The 18,666-nt window shown below is 43.1% G+C and overlaps 3 protein-coding genes across 4 annotated transcripts; all 3 read right to left on the reverse strand.

Annotated features, from left to right (window-relative positions):
* Positions 1–662: 662 nt before the first annotated feature.
* yars1 (tyrosyl-tRNA synthetase 1) lies at positions 663–4,388 on the reverse strand. 2 transcript variants are annotated; one of them, XM_003969023.3, is made up of 14 exons: positions 4,249–4,388; positions 3,820–3,884; positions 3,591–3,737; positions 3,337–3,512; positions 3,117–3,246; positions 2,943–3,023; positions 2,683–2,775; positions 2,451–2,586; positions 2,288–2,373; positions 2,081–2,210; positions 1,900–2,003; positions 1,617–1,810; positions 1,241–1,382; positions 663–1,167 (listed from the first exon to the last, which is right to left on the reverse strand). In XM_003969023.3, the coding sequence occupies exons 2-14, from the start codon at positions 3,874–3,876 to the stop codon at positions 1,057–1,059; spliced, it is 1,587 nt and encodes a 528-aa protein (XP_003969072.1). In that variant the 5' UTR covers positions 3,877–3,884; positions 4,249–4,388; the 3' UTR covers positions 663–1,056. The 2 variants fall into 2 exon arrangements, with proteins under 2 accessions (XP_003969072.1, XP_011607346.1); XM_011609044.2 differs by having other exon boundaries at positions 4,139–4,370.
* Positions 4,389–4,855: 467 nt separating this feature from the next.
* LOC101077641 (SOSS complex subunit C-like) lies at positions 4,856–5,695 on the reverse strand. The gene has a single exon (XM_003969022.2). The coding sequence runs from the start codon at positions 5,447–5,449 to the stop codon at positions 5,138–5,140; it is 312 nt and encodes a 103-aa protein (XP_003969071.1). The 5' UTR covers positions 5,450–5,695; the 3' UTR covers positions 4,856–5,137.
* Positions 5,696–6,308: 613 nt separating this feature from the next.
* Positions 6,309–17,723, reverse strand: mfsd2ab (MFSD2 lysolipid transporter A, lysophospholipid b). Its single transcript, XM_011609043.2, has 14 exons — positions 17,507–17,723; positions 15,319–15,444; positions 14,429–14,553; positions 12,329–12,452; positions 11,883–11,961; positions 11,616–11,791; positions 11,433–11,523; positions 11,204–11,322; positions 10,905–10,988; positions 9,559–9,642; positions 9,356–9,468; positions 9,131–9,274; positions 8,206–8,382; positions 6,309–8,122 (listed from the first exon to the last, which is right to left on the reverse strand). Exons 1-14 carry the CDS (start codon positions 17,594–17,596, stop codon positions 8,071–8,073), a joined length of 1,584 nt encoding a protein of 527 aa, XP_011607345.1. The 5' UTR covers positions 17,597–17,723; the 3' UTR covers positions 6,309–8,070.
* Between the last annotated feature and the right edge of the window lie 943 nt (positions 17,724–18,666).

The raw sequence follows: 18,666 nt of genomic DNA on the forward strand, positions 1-18,666 counted from the left end.
AGAGTTACAATTTTTTTACTTATGTACACACATTTTTTGTTAACTTAACTGTTAAATCATATGAAATAATACAAAAAAGTGATTCGTTTATGAATTTTTATTGAGAAACAAAAGCTTTTGGAGTGTCTTTGCTCCAAGGCGATTTCTCCTCTTAAACACCAGCTCCCCAGCCTTAGAAAATCCTCTTTCACACGGTGCAGATGACGATGGTGAGCAGAGAGTTTTAAGTGCAAGTTGATGCAGATGTGGATATGTTTTCTGGTGCTCTCACGAGTATCTGCCAATTCTCCATTGCGATGCCGAGCTCTATAATGCCTCAGCATTGATGAAGTGCTCTTATTGATGTAAGGTAGCTCTGTGGAGCAGAGCCGACACTTCACCTACAATAACATAAAAAGTTACAAACAATTCAAACCTCTTACTAGAACAGAGTAAAAACTAAGGTGGTGCATTGCATTCACTTGTTAAAAAAATAGACACCCTATAAAATGAATAAAGCAACTGTAAGGCTCTTTAACTGACTATCATATGTATCACAGGTCATTCACTTGATAAACTGATAAAGTGAGTGCAATGCGCCACCGTTAAAAATTGTATACAACAGTAAACAATGCTCAAAGGAGATCGTCCCATCACTATGGGATACAGACGTGTGCATGATGTATTGGAGACAACAGCAATGCCAGCTTTTTATTTAATACCCAAGAGGATGCGTGACAGTAATATATCTGTGCAACCGTTGAAGAAATTTCAGAACAATATTAATCTGCAATATCCAGTTAAGTTGGCATCTTCTCAATGAAGACGACCACATGTAGTGTTAACATGAAGTCCCTTCTTAGATGTGAGCTCCATTTACATACTACAGTTATTCATCTGTATATTTATGAGCATTTAGAACAAGCAAGTGTAATGAGCATGATTTTGTCCTACATGGAACTTGTCAAAGCAGGATACATTTGTAAAGATAGACAGATGGCACAAAAGCATTCAGAGGTTTCAGGGTTCTGCAGATGAAAAAGGTTCCTGTTGTAACGCAGCCTCGTGAAGGTGTATCTAACAGATGTTGCCTCCTTTCAGTGTCTTGCTTTTGATCTGTCCCAGTTTGGTCATTAGATTTTTATCTTTCCACTGAGCTGTAAACTCCTCTGATACCTTCAGGTCAACCTAAAACGATAAGATTTAACTGTTATTCCACTTGGGATTAAATACAGCACGACCGCGTTGTGATGATACACACCTGCAGTTTCTCCCAAACCTTCTTCTTTGGGTTGAGTTTGTCATCTGGTTTGCCTGCCTCATAGCCTTCCACGAAGACCCGTTCACCAGGTGCGGAACCCACTGGAGGGTCCAGAGGTTCCACTTGCCTGGGCTCCCCTTCACTAAAAAGAAGGCAAATGTCTGATTTTGGCAAAGTGGACATTTTTACAATCTTCCTGAGCGTCAGTTTTTCCCCATTTTAACAATAAACTGTAATGGTTTTAGTTATAACAGCATTCCTCCAATTATAAATGGTAATAACTCATTAGTAAAACAAATTAATTGCAGGAGTTTTTAGATCATATCCATGTTGGCCTAAACTGAATCTTGTGTGCAAAGCAGGAATAAACACTCACATGGAGGCACAGAGCAGCATGGCTTGAGACTCTATCCCTCGCATCTTCTGTGGCTTCAGATTACACAGCACCAACACCAACCGGTCCTGCAAGTCCTCCTGGGAAACGTAGGCCACCAGCCCGCTGACTACCGTCCTCGGTTCTGGCTCGCCCACGTCTATCTTCTCCAGGTACAGCGAATCAGCATCTGGATGCTGGACCGATGGACAAATGACAGAAAACATCATCAGCTTCACATGATAGACCTATATCAGTTAACTTACATCCAATAATAATATCCCACCTTCTCCACGCTGATGATCTTTCCCACCCTGATGTCCAGTCTGGAGGGAACCAGCTCATCATTCTCTTCTCCTCTGCCTCCCTTGGCCCCCTTTACTGCTGCTTCTGATCAGATAAACACAACAGCACGCATCATCCCCTCTGTGTCTGAGACAACAACGGTGGAAGATGCGTGAACTCACTCATTTTTGAAGGGTAGGCAGAGTTTGTGAGTTCACGGAGCTCAGGAGACTCAAACTTCTTCCTGATTGGGTCCAGCAGCAGGTTTAATGCTGTTTCCACTGAGGCCTTCAGGTCTCCTGGGTGGACGGTCTGATAAAGTCGAACGTTAGTGACAGTCAGGCATTCATTTGGGAGTGTCCCAGCAAGCGAGCGTAGCGCTCCTCTACCTCATCGGCAAAGTCCTTCTCCACTTCTTCAAACTCAGTGTAAGTTTTGTCGCCGCCCCATTTGGGATCTCTTTTAATGCGAAACTCTAAAGACGCAAACGTGCCCAATTAATGGACGGGTAAATTCTGCTTTAAAAAGTCTAGAGTGAGTGAAGCTACCAACCTCCACAAAGAGGGAAGAGGACGTATTTGACAAAAGAGAGGACGCCATTGTTCTGGATGTTGCCTGGCTCGCAGAAAGCCTTCTTCAGCTTCTTCTTCACATCTTCTTTGGAGTCCAGCAAATCAATCTTTGACTCCTGAAGCCAAAGAAAGAGAGAAAACACTGTAACTAAACAGAATTATTAGGAGAAGCTGATTATGAAATGCGAGGCGTGACTCGTCCTGTGACGTACTTCCTCTGAGGAGCTCATTTTGGCCCCCGTCAACCCGGGAACCATCGGGTTCATCAAGTGGGCCCGTTTGTCGTAGCCAAGAGATGGAAGGTACTGTTGAGAAATAGAGACCGTTGGCGTTTAACGTTCACACCCTTAACAGAATAATACTAAATATATATACATAGCAATGAGACCTTGATAATAAGAATTCTATTTTAATGTAAATTATTGATCAAAATACCGTCTGACAGAAATCAAAGCTTAAAAAAGGATTTTACTTTTTCTGCCAGAGTGAAAATCTTTCTCTGGTCAACTCCTCCAAACTGGGCATCCACCTTGAGGTATTCCTCATCCAGAGCCTGGTAACAAAGCAAATACAATAAAAAGGTAATAAAACAATAAATTTAAAAAGGGTGCAGGTGCCACTGAGGTGAGCTGGAATGAGCTTCTACCTGCAGGCCAGGGTAGAGCAGACCACTCAACAGAGGATGCTCCACTTGCTTGACAACCTCAGCCCCAGCCTTCTTGGCATCGTGTTCTGTCACGACGGAGGACAGTCGGTACACATCTAAAGTGTACTCTCTGGAGAAGTCCAACACAAACATTACGTATTAATGCAAACATGAGAAGGATTAATAACAGTGTGAATGCTGAAGGGTCAGTGAAACAAACCTGCTGAGCTGGAAATCTGTTCCTTTGACAAACTTCAGCTTCTCCAGTGGCACACCGATGCTCTCCAACATCGCTTTGATGATTTGCTCATAGTACTTCACCCTGAGCTCCAACAGCTCCCAGGGGGCCTTCATGTTGTCTAGGTAAGCATGCAGGTCTGCAAACAAAATAGTGACCTAAAAGAGAAAAAAAGAAATACATATGAGCAGGGAAAGACGGAGAACAAAGGGTGATGCTCCCGAGGATCTACCCACTTCACATCCAGCCTTGAGGAAGTCTGCTATCTTGGACATTGGGACAAAGTACGCTACGTGAGGTTTGCCGGTGGTCGCTGTGCCCCAGTACAGCCTCAGCTCTCTCTCCTGCAGGATCTGCTTCAGCTTCTCCTCTCCAAGGACCTCCTTTAAGAGTCATCATGTTAATGAATGCTGGTAAATAGTTGTATGGATAACTACTGTCTGTCTGTCTGTCTGTCTGACCGACCTGGAGGTTCCTGGTAATGAGGTGGAACTTCTGATCCGGACTTAGTTGTCCTTCCATGATAGACACTAAAAACAACAATTGGAGTCAGCGTTAGGGTCAACCTATATTGCCACCAGTAGCCTCGTCATGTACCACTAAAGTTGCACTTGTTGGCTGTCTTCGCCATTGAGTTGGGTATTTTTTTTAATTCTATTTGAAAAATGTGATTCGGTAGATTTTAAGATAAAGCACTAACAGAAAGGGAACCGAGCGGATCTTGAACAGAACGGTTACGTGTATTTAGCAAGCTAGCGACAAAACCATGTGCAGCGAATTTTACCTCTCTCGCGTGACGTTTATAATTTCAAATAATGCGTTTAAACTGCTAAAAATACAGCAGCAGCAAACGCAGTTTGTTCTAAATCCACACAGTACAATCCCCTGACTTACCCCAAACTCTTTCGATTTTGAATGAAGAGGAAAACCGATTAGATGGATCTGTCACCGGGTTGCATCAGAGACAGCATCACACGATTGAGCGGCGTGTCCAGGCAAAAGCAATCGAGTTCCAAATCCTTTTGCAGGTCGATGCAGTGGTATAATACTGCTACCTTGTGGCCAGATGAATCCGATTCATATTCGATTCTTTGGAACTTTACCGTTTCTTTCAACACTGCATTATGCTTAGATAGTTTGATTTCTCATCTGTCGATATTGTAGCACTTTTTGCACGACACAAGACAAAGTCATACGTCTTCTCAAAGGAATTAAATGGCATGCTATGGCAGGAGGAGCCAGAATCATCAAAAATTCTGGATCATCTCTAAAGTAAAAACACCACCCAGGTTTAACACGCCCGTGGCCTGCTAAGTAATCGGTGACCACTGTTGATTTGAGTAGACACTGTTGGAGGAGAGAAGGTGCACATTCTTAATTATAAAGGCATCATTTTTGTCTGTGGATATCGGGGGTGGCATATTTAATAGTTTTCTTCCCATTTATATATTATTGATAATCCTGTTTTTCGTGATGATAGAAATCAAACTGCTGCCCACAGTGGTATCGAAATCAGTTCAAAATATCATTTGACTACAGGAAACACATTCATTTCATTCTCCACACAAGCTTTAAAGCTGTGTCGTGACCTTCATATACAAACATGTACGTAGAAAAATCATCTGAAAACATTTAGCGAGTCTCAAGTTCCATTCAAAACACACAGAATTCAGACAAATGTACATTGGCTTTTTTTTTTCTTTTTTGCTGCTTTCATCTGTAGAACCAGTTTAAAGTCTTTAATTGGAAATGTGCAAGGTCCATCCAGAAGTAAGTGATGGTGTTAAAAGTCAGGGTCTAGCCGTGGGAGCACCGGGAGGATGAGGTTCCCAAACGAGGAGTCCTGAGTGATGAAGAAGCCGGAGGAGTGGACGTGGGCGTGCTGCAGAGCGGCCTTCTGCTGGGCGGCGATGTGCTGCTGCTCCGCGCTGTCCCTCACCTCCTTCAAACTGGGTCTGGAGGACAGAGGGATGTTTGCTCCGGGGCTATTCATGGACTGGTTCTGCATTAATCGCCTTTTCTCTTTGTCTAGCTCCGCCAGAATGGCTACCCGGGTCTTGTTTTGAACGCCAGTACCTGGAGGGTTGGCAGCCATGTTGTGCTAACGGAATTAGCACGGAAAATTAAACATCTCAGAAGTCCATTGAATATATGGCTAAGAATTCATTACGAGGTCCGGCTGCAGTTTCTTCTTATGGTTATGTACATAAAACGGGTTGAGGGTGGAAAAAATGGAAATTAAAGGTAGTCTCTTCGTTCTGAGGATGCTTACAAAATTCAGTAAGAAAACCACAAACACATCCGGATTCTGTATCCTTAAAAAATAAAAGCCCCGACTTCCGCAATTAATTCCCTGACAATTCCACCACCAAAATAAATGTTCAAGAGACTTAACATCAATAGAATTGTGAATAATTAATAGCCGATATAATTCCATGTGTGATTATTTATTTTTTAGATTGGATTAAATGTATCAATGACATGTACTCCGGCGTACTCCTTTAAAACCAAAGTCCATAAACGCAAACATTTGCTTGTGACTTTCACAAATAAAGACATGAAGAATTATATGCCTCGACTAATAGCTTTATTAATTAACCCAAGAGCGTGTTTTTAAATGCATTTGAAAAAGTTGGGACGTGTTATAGTAGTTTGTCTCACAATTTCCAGATATTTGTGACCAAAGTCTGACACTAGATGGAAGCATTACACAACAACATGGGTGGACATGAACCAAGTGTGCGTGAGCGGTAACGCTGCAAAAGCTACTGCAGCCATTCTTCCATAAAGGTAGTCCGGGGCATTATAAATATAACTTCTAAATGTGGCTCTACCAGATAATTTGGTATGAGAAGAAAGCTTCTCTTCAGATAGTTGACACATTAAAAAATGTTTTTAAAATGTGATTATAGATCAGTTTGTATTTTCTTTTATTAAGAAACACTGACAGGTTGTTCACAGTTCACTTATCATTAGTATTTATTAACAGTTTTTGTTTTTTTTAAATCCCCAACATTTGTCTTAAATAACTAAAGTACAGAGTAGACCAAGATATTTACAGGATTACATACAATATATACATAGGAGGCATGTACAGAAGGCTTCTGTGTGTCTCTGTGGGATCATTAAAGCTCCAACATTTGGCTACAGCCTCAAGAGTCTTGGGCGAAGTTCACAGAACAATACGAGACAAGGCATTCATGAAATAACAGATTTACAGGATGTACTCTTATGTACACAACAATGCATTCAAACAGATAAACAGTCAGGTGAAATGGACATTTTTACAATGGCAACCCAGTTGTCAGAAAGCGCACGACACGTATACCGGTATGTATAACATATGACATTATGTACACATTTCCATATCAAGGGATATGAAATATGTCAACCAATGGTCACACAGCATACTGGTTCTTTAAATAAAGACACAAAAAAATCCCAACAATCAAAAAGAAACAGATGAGAATATCTATAAATACTTCGATATCTTTCCCCCTCGCACTAGTGCGCTTCCCTTTTTGAATGCAAAGAAGCAACGACGGCAGCGATTTAACATGCATTAAAAAAGGTGTGAAAACGTCTCACCTACGTTCAAGCATCTTATTTCAGTTGCAACCTTCAGGTCTTAATCAGAGTTGAATAATGCATGACTGTTCACTAATACATGGACTTGGAAAAGGTAAAATTAAAAAAACAAACTAATAAATATTTAAATAATTAGTTAGGAAAATGAAAGAGGGCAAATCAGCATTTCCTGTTTTCAGCAGCTCTTCTACAAATGAAATCAGTGTAAATACTGGACTAAACATTGTAGCCATTAACGCCAGTCAAGTGCTTATAGTGGTTTCAGTACCAATGGTGGACTTCCAGGAGCTCTTTCGAGCAGGGGGTCATCAACCTAGTATTCTGAGGCCCATAATCCAGCCAGGTTAGGATCCCAGTTGAATGGCAATGTCTAGTTGGTAGGACAGAAAACCTGGCTGGATTGTTGTAGTGTGGTTACTGTGCCATAACTTCTAACATCACATCAGCTTCCCAAAAAAACCCAAAAATAAAATAAACAAAAAAGCTGGCGATGTGATAATGAGTCAGAAGATGTACTGAACAATTGGCTGGCTGACGTAAACAACAAAGACAGAGTGCGAGGTCAAAAACACACATTACATGTGTTTCTAAAACACCAAGAGTGAAAATTAAGTGTTTTCATCCAGCAGGTTTGACAGCCCCCCCCCCAATAAAAAGGGGGTTGAAATTAAGGCAATCTCGCCGCTTGTGCGGGTGTTCACATCTACAGGAGTCATTTGTAGTGCTCAAATTTTGTAATGGCATGAAACGGTTCAGCTCCAGCGAGTAGCACCGGTGACGGCAGCACTGAAGGCCCCCGTCATGTTCCACATTGCACAATTGCATCACAACTGGATGTCACTGAACTAGTTGACGGATGGGAAAAAAAAAAAAAAAAAAAAAAAGGACTCATGTAAGGCTTTTGAGCTCGGGCCGAACAAAAAAAGTGAATCTCATGTAGAAAAAGCTGAAAGTTTTTTTTGTTGTTTGTTTGGTTTTTGTTTTTGTTTTTTTTTTTACATGGAAAAGCAGCAGCGGTTGATTGGACAAGCCAGTGTCTGTATGGTCTGACAGGCCCGTATCCGTTGGTCCCGCCCTGTGCAAAATACCATTGGGTTGCCCCAGTAGTGCGCGGCTCTTTAAATCGTGCTAGATTATGGCAGCAAGTTCTGCCGAGTCCGTTTCTGAATCCTCCATTTCCCTAAGGAAGAGAAAGAGAGAGCTTCAGTAGGAGCACTGGCGAGGCGCAGGAAGCAGAGCCGGCGAGCTGATGTGCAGCCTTACCACTGTTCCCTCAGACGCTCGCGGTTGCGCTGCCGCCTCTTCTCGTCGATCGGGTAGAAGTATAATACGACCAAACCGATGATCATGAGAGCGATGGGAGCGAAGGAAACCAGGACTCTCAGGGTTATATTGACCGCCTCTGGCTGAGAGCAGCCTCTGGTGATATAACCTGCGAAACTGAAGTGCAAGAAACAAGCCAAAAAAAAAACCCATTAATTAATGATGGACACCAACAGCACAGTGGCATCGTCTCTGATCCGCCCAAAACTCATGATGCATTCAGTCCTTAATCTAGTGAAAGAAAAGGAATTCCTTTGATGTGGGATTTCAGAGATTTAGCTTAGCCCGATTTACACTGTACTTTAAATAATTTCCCCGTCTGAAGGATGAACATAACTGGAATTATTGTCCGGATTCCCAAAGCCAATCGATACCCTGGTGCACATCTGCTGCATCCTGACCTCTGCATTTGCTGTGCGTGTGTTTCGGGATAAGGTCTAAACCTACGGCAGCAAACAGCATAATCATTCTGATGGTGAAGCAGCATCGAAGAGGAGCCATCTATTCCCATGTCTTTTAGCAATTATTTGCAAAAGTTAAATACGTGACCAAATGTTAACCGGTCCATGTTATGTGTGCAGTAAACCCTTGAAAGATAACAGATTGTGCACTTTAATGTTTACACCTTGATTACTCAGTGCATCTCATCTGTAAACCAACTAGGGCTAATGATAAAATTAAAATTAAAAAAATTAAATATTTAACGTCAGGAGGACAGAAGGACATCACGGTATTTGATGTGCTGCGGCTAATTTGTAAATGTGGTGTTTTTAGACCACAGCAGCCCTGCCACAGCTTCATTTTTGGCCTCATGCAGTTTGTGAAAACTGGTAAATTCCGTACATGATGAATCAAAAATACTTACTGTAAACTGAGAGTGGAAATGCCCAGAGAGATGCCAGAGGAGAACTTGGAGAAGAAGACGTAGAAAGAGTAGAAGATGGCTTCGTGGCCGGTAGATTTGGGGTTCTCCAGTTTGAAATCGTCAACCACATCTGGCAGCATAGACCTGAAAGTCAGAGCAGGAGCAAGAGTCAGTGTTGGTGACAGATGCAATGACAGGCGAGTGAGGAGTCAGCGGGAGTCTTACCATGACATCAGGTAGGCTGAAGCCACCCCCATGCCAGCAAAGAAGGAAACAAAATAGGTCATGATCAGATTGCTCTTAAACACCACCACCACGATCATGGAGGGAACCGCCGTCTGGAAACACAGAAGCAGGTCAGTCAGTTAAAACTTTCACTTAAGAGTGCAGAATATGATTGTTATCTAGTTTTGGGTGGGGGGGCTTACCAAGGTGCCACAGTAAGCTGCAGTCTTTTTTCCAAAACGTGTCAAAAACCACTGCCAGAAGGGGATGGCGAGAGTAGCAGAGAACTGAGGAGAGGAAAAAAGTTTGCTTTTTAAAATCAAGCCATGTCTTGTGTTCTTTTCCCTGATTAAATACCTTCTTCTATTAATGTTCAATTAACACCCCCTGCTGATGGGCTGCAGTATAGCAGACAAACCATCCTAAAACCTTTTTTTTTTTAAAACAACAAAAAAAACACAGCATTTGAATTTAATGTGTGGATTAAGTCAAAATCTTTCAGTTTAAGTGAAAGCACTTTCAATCGAGAAGTAGCTGTTAGATATAGCTGATTATTTCTATGATATTATCTAATGTTAATCACACGTGACGCATTCCCGGAATACTTCCGGGCCGTCATACTTGTGTGGTGATGCAGAAGATTATTATGTATTTGACCCTTCGATTCATCCAAACAAAATAGTGCAGGAGGAGAAAGACAATATGCTTGTCTCACTTCTTCCCAAAACAAATTTAAGCTCTGTGTGATGCAAACATCTGCAGGGGTCCCCTCCAAACATGTTTTCCTAAGAGAAAGATAACACGGAGCTGTGGCCAGCATGGTTTTTCACACGAGAGCGTTGAAAGCCGGGCTAAGAGGTAAAACTAATAAAAAGGTTGTTACCGACAAACCCTCACATTCATTAAAATAATGTCCTGCTATATGTTGTCCCACCTGTTTAACTTATCTATCTTGTGATTGTTCTGACAGTTTATCAAATCAATGATAATGATTAACAGCGTTCAAGGCTGCTGCTTGGGCGCTTGAAGCCGTTTCTGAGAAAGCTTTACTGAAGTCCTGAAAAAAGTAATTTCGCTGAATTAAAGTACTTTGACAAAAGGGTCACTGCCTTGACTTTATAATCCTTCCCATAAAGCAAAGGATCTAAGCGTGTAATCTTTTTAAACTCTCCAACCTGTACTTTCTCACCATTTACAGTTGTTCGCTGCGTGTGACAGAGAGCCCATTTATGGATTAATTTGCCTTAATGCTCCTCAGGATGTAAGGCTGCTTCTTTGATACGAGGGGCTTGTTAATTCCAAAGAGAAATCGCATCATAAATGATGTCTTTTACTGTCTGTGGGAAGGGGATGGCATTCAGGCGGAGCAGCGACGCATCAGGAGATGCCAGCAGAACACACAGCAGCTTTGTATGTCAAGACAATTCACGGCTTTTGTCTCCGGCTGAACGCTTAATTTATTCCAACTAAACTGGGCACTCAGGTTTTTGGAAAGTCAGTCAAAATGTGGCCGTTGCTAAGGAAACCGCCATCCAGCATCTGTACTCACCATGATGACCAGCAGGATGTTTTGGAAGTCATTCCTGAAGCCCAGAGTGTAGGTACAGAACAGGGCGAAGTTTCCCTCCAGGAGCTACGGATAAAGCAAAGACACTCAAGTCAAAGTTGGTTTTCTTAATGCCTTAGCAAGCACAGCGGTGCACCCCGAGCCAGGCTCACAGGCGTCAAGTATGACTATGAAGGAGCACAAAATCAACAAGGCACATCATACGACTGACCGAAATGAAGAAATGTTAGCTTCTGACACTACAAACAATAATCAGCACATAAATCGGTGTCTATACGTACCATGAACGCTAAAGAGGTAAAGAGAAAGCCTATGACCAGTTTCACATACGGTCCATGCCCCATCACAAGCTTAATGCCCTGGAAGAAAGATATGGGCTCGGATCCGACACGGCAGAACTCTGGACGGAGAAAGAATGCAAAGGTAAACAAAGATGTGGAGAAAAACATCGCTTGGATATCTTTTTTTTTTATTTTATTTTTTGTAAACCAACAATTCTTGTGCCTTTACCTTTTTGCTCCCTCACTCCGAAGAAGAGGACAATAGCACAGAGGATATAGACTAAGCAGATGACACCTGAAGCGATCATGTAAGCTGTTTTCTGTAAGGAAACAACAAACCTGCATGTTAAACACACAGTAAACTTGATATTTGCATAGACTGTCAAACACTGACTGAGGAGCATCTGTTTACCGTGTTATGGACGGGGAGCGCTAACAGGGAGTCATTGTGGCCATCAACCACGGACAAGTTGGTCGCGTTTAGGACAGGGTCACCGGGCCCTGGTATGCAGGGAGCGTTGGCCATGCCGACGATCTGCCCCTGGATGGCTGTACCGAGCACAGCGCCCAGAACCTCAATCGTCATCCCTGAAGAGAAGGAAGCGCGGAAGGAAGTTTAGCCATATGGGACAAGACCGGACAGGATATTCACGTTTGACACGCGAGCAGCGATACTCACTGTACGCTGTGGCCGAGTCTCTCTCCGCCTGCTCCGAGCTGATGAACATTGTCAGGGCAGAGTACGGCACGTGGAAGCACTGAAAGGTCGAAATTCAGGAAAATGTCAGAGACGAGACACTGTCAACACTCAGAGGCTCAAAAGAAAAATTCAGGTTCTTTCATTTTAAGGTGTAAATGCCAGAAATGGGTGCACGTAATGCTTCCAAAGTGCACCGGTGGGTGCGGGTGGGTGGATTCTACAATATATATAGTTTACCGACATTACTAATGATTCTGTTGGGAAATTCATCCAGCCAGTGTGCAGTAAACCCCCTGACAGTAGCTTCTTAGCCAATCAAGTAATAGTAGTATTAAGATATAACATCAGGGTGTGGAGATCAGAATATTTAGAATGACAATGAAAGAAAAAAAGTCAGTTCCTGGATCAAGAGGATGGACACTTACCGTCTGAAGGGTCTGGAAGGCACAGTAGAAGAAGAGGTACCAAACCACTTTCCCATCTTCAAACGGGGGAACGTAGAATATGAGGAAATAGCAAATCACTGCCAGAGGGGTTGAGAGCACGATCCTTCACGTGGACAGGAGAGAGGAACAAACATCATGAGTGCCTGAAAGCGAGACTAACGGTTTTGATATGGCGAGGAGTGTCTGTATTCTTAAAGATAACAGCGTAGGTGTGCTGCAGCCCCGTAATGATACCTCCGAAACAGCTCAGTTTACTTTCACCTAATGAAGGCGTGCAATTAGAATGGTTATGTAAAGAAGAAAATCCCATTTCAGATTTGTAAATGATAGACGTGTATTTTGTGGCCAACAATCACATGCCTTTGGAAGAAGAAAACACACCCCTAAACAAAACACACATTGTAATGAGGTGACTCATGTATGAACAGGATATTATACGAATGCATCACCAGAATGGTGCGATGCTAAATGGAAATACTTTATCTACTGACACCCAGTCACATATCGGGGTCAGAGATAAAACTTTTCCACACTTGGTGGAATTTCTGGTTTTTTTGCAATGACAGTCAGGAATTTTATGAGCAGATGTGTTCACACTAAACTATAGCATCTTTAGAAAGGCTTTGCTCTATTTTTCCTCCTCCTCGGTTAAGAATTCTCAGTTGTTCTTCTGCTGCGACATCGTCGGCCATGTGAGCAGCTGACCAGCTGACCCTCGTGACTTTAACACAGTCTTTCTACGTGTTCAGAAATAGCAGCGCTGACGAAGGAGTGCTGATTTTATCTCACTTACTGAATGTGGAATATGACAAGCGAGTCTTTCATCTGGGAAAAGCTCTTTATGAAAGGGGAAGCCCCTGCAGAAACCATTATTTCAAAGACTTCCCTGCAAAATATAGGTGAACTACAACCTAGAAATTGTAGATCTAGTAACCCTAGTTATCCAAGAGCTAACAAAGAACTTCGTGTTACATGTTTGAAGCACATTATAAACCTGCTTTCAGGCACTTGTGACTCCTGCTCGTAAAGCAGCGGCTCAAAACTCTCTCCACAAGTTGACCTGAAGTAACCTCCTTTAAAAAATCCTCCATCCGCGACGTGATTGGCTAGAGTATGTGGTGTGTTGTGCGACGGACCAATGAGAGGTGTGAGTGACTCTTCCTCCCCTCCCCCCTCTGTGCTGCACAGGGAGGAGTGGCGGTTATACATTGCTGCTAATACCGTGGCCTGAGGAAACCATGCTTGTTTCCTTACATATATTACAACAGACCAAACCTTAATTCAGCAAGCATGCCAATCATTCCTCCGCCTTTTCTTCTCCCACACCCCTACCGGTCCACACCCCTCTTCAGCTGCTGTGACCTGCTTTATATTAGCATCCCGATAAAGGAGAATCTACGCGCTAAGGAAATTACACTGGATTAGAAGATGTAGCGGTATATCAAAGTGGCGTTGGACTAGTATTAAAACGTGCATCTGGCTGCTATTTAACACAGAGTTTAACGTACAATAAGGGTCATATGATAAAGCCTGTGGAGCATGACGCTCACACAAAATGGAGGAGGGGATAAGACCATAACACGGGCTGTCATGCATGGGCAATCATGTAAACATTGGAGATTTCAGTAAGATTTTGCCTTTCATAATAAAACCTCTTCAAAACTGTTGTTTGGAACTCGTAAAAACCTGCTACTAAAAGTGCATCTCATCAGCTTCATGGCTGTAGTGGACTGTATCAAAGCTTTGTTGATTATTTTATAGAGCAGTGTCATGCACATATGGAGTTGCGTCACATTTACCCCTCTGAAAAGGAGGTATTAAACAAGAGAGCCCCTCCACAAGCCCCACCCACTAACAGCAACACATGTACAGTGCATGGTTGGAAAACTTCCATCTCTTGCAGCTGTGCTTCACTGTGGGTTAACGTAAACCACAATACAATTCCATACGGTGACGTGAGGAGAGCTTCCGTAATGAAGTGAAACTGGAATTTTTACAACTGAAGCATGAGGCTAGAAATACAAATGTAGACAGATCTAAAAAGACAGAACACAGCTGTATTAGATTTATGAAACCTACCAGGGCAGCATGCGCCCGAAGCGCGTCCAAGGGCTCCGGGAGACCAAAAAGCCCACCGTGGGGTCTGTGATGCCATCCCAAGCTCGGCCTACGAAAAGGATGATGGACGCATAGAAGGCATCGATCTGGTAAAGACAGAGCAAAGAACGGTGCCATTAGTCAGGCGGCATGAGGAAGCAGAGAAACTGTACATTATCCATAGCAATAGTTTTTAAATGATGAGAGTCTTGCATTATGTCATATGCTTGTTTTAAAGTCATTAGGTAAAAGGCCAATTCAAATCCAATCAAATACTTGGCAGGTCAGTGTAAATGCTAACCAGCCAACGCTGTGCACTTGAAACCAGCCTGACAGCCGCTCTCCTGACTGACTGTACAATTCACGCCCTCCTGTCAGCCAACAAGCCTAACTCGCTGTTCTTGGTAGCCGGACAAAGCTAAAACCCTGGGAAGCCGGTGACTTACACACTATCCTGGCCTTGACTGTGGAATTAGTGTCAGAGCCAATTAAAGTGAGCCCCCCGCCTTACTGTGCCGACACTAGACCCCCTCCCCAATATTTTTTCCTCCAAGACAGTGAAAGGCTTCTAATACAATACAATCCCAGCAGGGCGCCAATAATGGAAATAACACAAAGTTTTTGCAACTCTAAGTACACATTGTCCCCTTTGTCACAAGTGATTATGGTGGCAAAACTTTCCCGTGTGCCTCAGCTTGACAGCAGTGATTTAAGGATGAAGCAGGGATCGTTTACAAGTTGGAAAATTCTCAGCTCCCAGTTATGGTGTTCTTTTAAGGTGCCAGGGTGACTATATATAGGTCTGATGAGTAAATATAGGTCTGATAGGTCTGATCATCTGGGGAGGTGTGAAATGATGGCCAACAACTCACCTGAGCTACGTCCAGCAGGTAAATCTGCAGAAAAAACCCCAAAGCACTTCCCGTAATCTGATACGGCGCCCCGCCGATGGCGTAGCACAGCTTGCTGCAGATCGACAACCTGTTCCTCCGTTCATGCTGTGGAAAATGGAAACAAAAACAATTTGTAAAGTTAAGCAGATGCAGCTGTATTGAAGCAGGGATAGTTATGCAAAGACTATTGCCTGCGTCGTGTTTGATGCACAAACCGGATGTTTTCTGCTGCACCTTTTCGAATTTTCATCATCTTAACGTCTTCATTTTACTGCATCGCGAGGAATGTGGCTCAAATTCTTCGAGAGTTTTGGGTCACTGAGACTGAATTTGGCAGCCGTAAGGAAGGGAGGGGATGAAGAAGCCATTCGTTTTTAACAAGTCCTCATTTCTTCTCCTTAAAAAGATGCAATTATTTGCTCAGCAGGCCGGGCCTCAATAGTTACATTAACGGCCTGCAAAGCTGCACCTGGGCATGACAACACTGCTGTGTCACACACACAGGGCGACAGAACCTTGGCAACAAGGTAAAATCCACATCAATGCTGCCAGTTTAATCCACCCGCTGATGTGCAATATTTTCCAACTTTCAATCAACAGATCAGCAAACAAAAGGTGACCAAAATAGCATGAGTGGCTTGATGATAATGACCCGAATTTCAGGGGCACTGTGGTGATGAAAGACCAATAAGATCCTCATCTCGGATCGGCAGAGCAAACCTGCTCCCAGTCTGTTGATACACCAACTTCATCTTTGTTTAGGTGACAAAAGGCTCATGTGCTGAAACCCAGCATTATCGGGACGCACAAAGGCCAGCCGGTCCTACACATCTTTGACAACACCTCATCATGGGACACATGAACTAAAACAATGGAGCAGGCACTCAGGTTTTCCCAAGATCTGGAGTAAAAAAACACACAAAAGGTATTCTCTGACACCTGGATCACCTTTGCACGTGATTCCAAGCATATTTCATCACACACAGCAAGCTCCTTTAATAACTACTGTACTCATCGTAAGTCCATCTGTACCCGAGGTGTTGAATTGTGGCCGTTAATTCCCTTTCGAGGTGTTTAACTGTATTCACCAGTCTAACATTAGGTGCTGTTACTTTACTATCTAAAGAGCTACTTCCTTAGTGCGGGTATTGATAAGATACCACCAAACACATATTACAAACATTTCTATTCCAGTGGCGTAGAAAGTGAAAGGGAGAAATGTTAAAATAGTGGTGATTGATTAGATTGTCGGAAATTACGTTCCTTCCTTCCTCTGTAGGACACGTCACAAGATGCGTCGTGCCGCTTTCACAATAATCGGAAATACGGCATCTACGGAAATACCGCAACAGTTACGAGAGACCTACGTGGACTTACTCCAAAAGATATATACTTAGAAATGCACAAAACAATCACATTATAATTCAGTAAGACAAGACATTTCAATGATTTCTCATTTAACTGTGGAGTATTACCACATTAGCTGTTGGGAGGGTGTGGAAGCCTCGAGTAGCTCGTGCATGCAGCACTGCAAGACTCAATAATTAGATTTAAGTGATAAAACTTCATTTTGAATAACCCGATATCAAATGAATCGGAGGCCCTTTTATGTGGATGATAGCCCCAGGTGTATAAGTGGAAACAGAGGAGCGAGCCAAACCGAACATCATCATATTTTATAAATGGATGCGTCTAAAACGACCAGTTAGCTTTTTAAGGGTGTAATTTTAGCTCAACGGGGCTGAGGGGAAGACCACAAAAAAGTCAGGTCAGCATCACATTCAGCAGATAGGCGATTTAAAGAACACATATATGGACATGCCGGTTAGATCCTTAATTAAATTCTTGATTTCAAATGAGCCGCATGTGGGGGGAAGGAGGTGGGGCAGGAGCCAGCGTTTCCCGGCGAAACTAACGCTATATGTTCGAGATTATCAAATTCGACCGGCAGTTTCATTCATTTCACACCTGCCCGGCTCACAAGGGAGTCGTATTTTCACTGGTTTGGATGGGAAAACGCGCCCAGGTGTCAAATGTTACCGGGCGGTGCGCTCCATTCATTCACGCCTCTCCCGCCCGACAAAACCCTCCGTTCCCCCCCTCCCTTAATCGTACAACCATCACCTTAATCACACAATATCGTCCGTAAACGGATAAATAAACCCACCTTCTTGGCGAGCTTGAGGTCGTCCGAGCTGTGCTCCTTGTTTAACAAGCTGGCGTTGGAATATTGTTCGCCTCCTTCTCCTTTCGCCATCGTTCCAGAAATGTACCAAAAATATATATATATAAATACGGAAAGGAATAAATCTCGTGGGTTCTTAGTGTTCTACAATCTGAGAAATGACAGGATGCTCAGAATGGATGTAGTATTTGCGGGCCCCCGCCTCTCCCATCGAACCATTCAACCCCGCCCATGAAAAGGCGGGTCACGTCATGGCGGGGGTGGGGAGGGGGTTTCTGAAGGGCTCCTCCAGAACTTCTTCAGAACCATATCATCCAGCTGCAGCCCTCTCGGGTCCCGCTTGGCTTTTAAAAACGCTCCACCTTGCAAATCTATAAACGGACAACCCAGCGGGCTGCTCCAGGTCCCACTACTGTCAGGCAATCGGGATAAAAATGGGGAGAAACATTTCAAGATGGCTGCGCTTGAGTCACTGTGAGCCCCTAAACTTCATTTATCCGGTCAATTAAGATGCTTAATAAGAGGAAAACATGCGCATATACAAAGAAAACCTCCAGGTGTAGCAATATTAAATAAACATGCACACTGGTTACACTTAGATTGTGATTGGCCCCTTAATTTTAACCACCATAAGAATTCTAGAAAATAGATTTAAATTTCCATATTAAGTCTGTTCAAGCCTGAAGCAGTTGTTATTTTAAGTGCAGCCATCAAACACAGTTCTCAGAAAACTCACACATTTTTGAATCACTCAAGTGTGTCAAGTGTGTGCGTTTTCTGATAACTTCTCGTGCACAGAAAAAAAGAAACAATCTAAGTTTCCGAAACAGGTTTCTGTTTCCCGTGAACACGATAAACTTTGTTGTGTGTCCTGTTTTTGCATATTGTTTGTTCTTTTCTTTACTTTGGCAGGCTCCGGCTCTGCCCATGTGTCTTGCATAATTTTAAATATAGCCACTGTCCAGAATGACCCTTGCTAACGTGCACTAGCAAGCGCCTGAGAGCTTTGTGGGAGCTCGTAGGAGGCCCCCACGTGGGGTAGATGAAAGGAATTTTTATCAAAACCCCAGCAGAGGGTGTTTGTTTGCAAAGTGTGGTCTGAGTTGGTCAAATGCAACTGTATGTGTTCCTCTTTTAGCCGC

Source organism: Takifugu rubripes, chromosome 12 (assembly GCF_901000725.2).
Source record: "Takifugu rubripes chromosome 12, fTakRub1.2, whole genome shotgun sequence".
NCBI classification, from domain to species: Eukaryota; Metazoa; Chordata; class Actinopteri; order Tetraodontiformes; family Tetraodontidae; genus Takifugu; species Takifugu rubripes.

Coding starts and splice junctions, on each gene's coding strand:
- yars1 (XM_003969023.3), bottom strand. CDS start 3,876: ATGGAAGGACAACTAAGTCCGGATCAGAAGTTCCACCTCATTACCAGG. Junction 3,513..3,590: donor TCCTCAAGGCTGGATGTGAA/GTGGGTAGATCC, acceptor TTTCTCTTTTAG/GTCACTATTTTGTTTGCAGA. Junction 1,811..1,899: donor AGATCATCAGCGTGGAGAAG/GTGGGATATTAT, acceptor CCATCGGTCCAG/CATCCAGATGCTGATTCGCT.
- LOC101077641 (XM_003969022.2), bottom strand. CDS start 5,449: ATGGCTGCCAACCCTCCAGGTACTGGCGTTCAAAACAAGACCCGGGTA.
- mfsd2ab (XM_011609043.2), bottom strand. CDS start 17,596: ATGGCGAAAGGAGAAGGAGGCGAACAATATTCCAACGCCAGCTTGTTA. Junction 12,453..14,428: donor TTCGGGCGCATGCTGCCCTG/GTAGGTTTCATA, acceptor GTCCACGTGAAG/GATCGTGCTCTCAACCCCTC. Junction 11,323..11,432: donor CGGAGTGAGGGAGCAAAAAG/GTAAAGGCACAA, acceptor TTCTCCGTCCAG/AGTTCTGCCGTGTCGGATCC.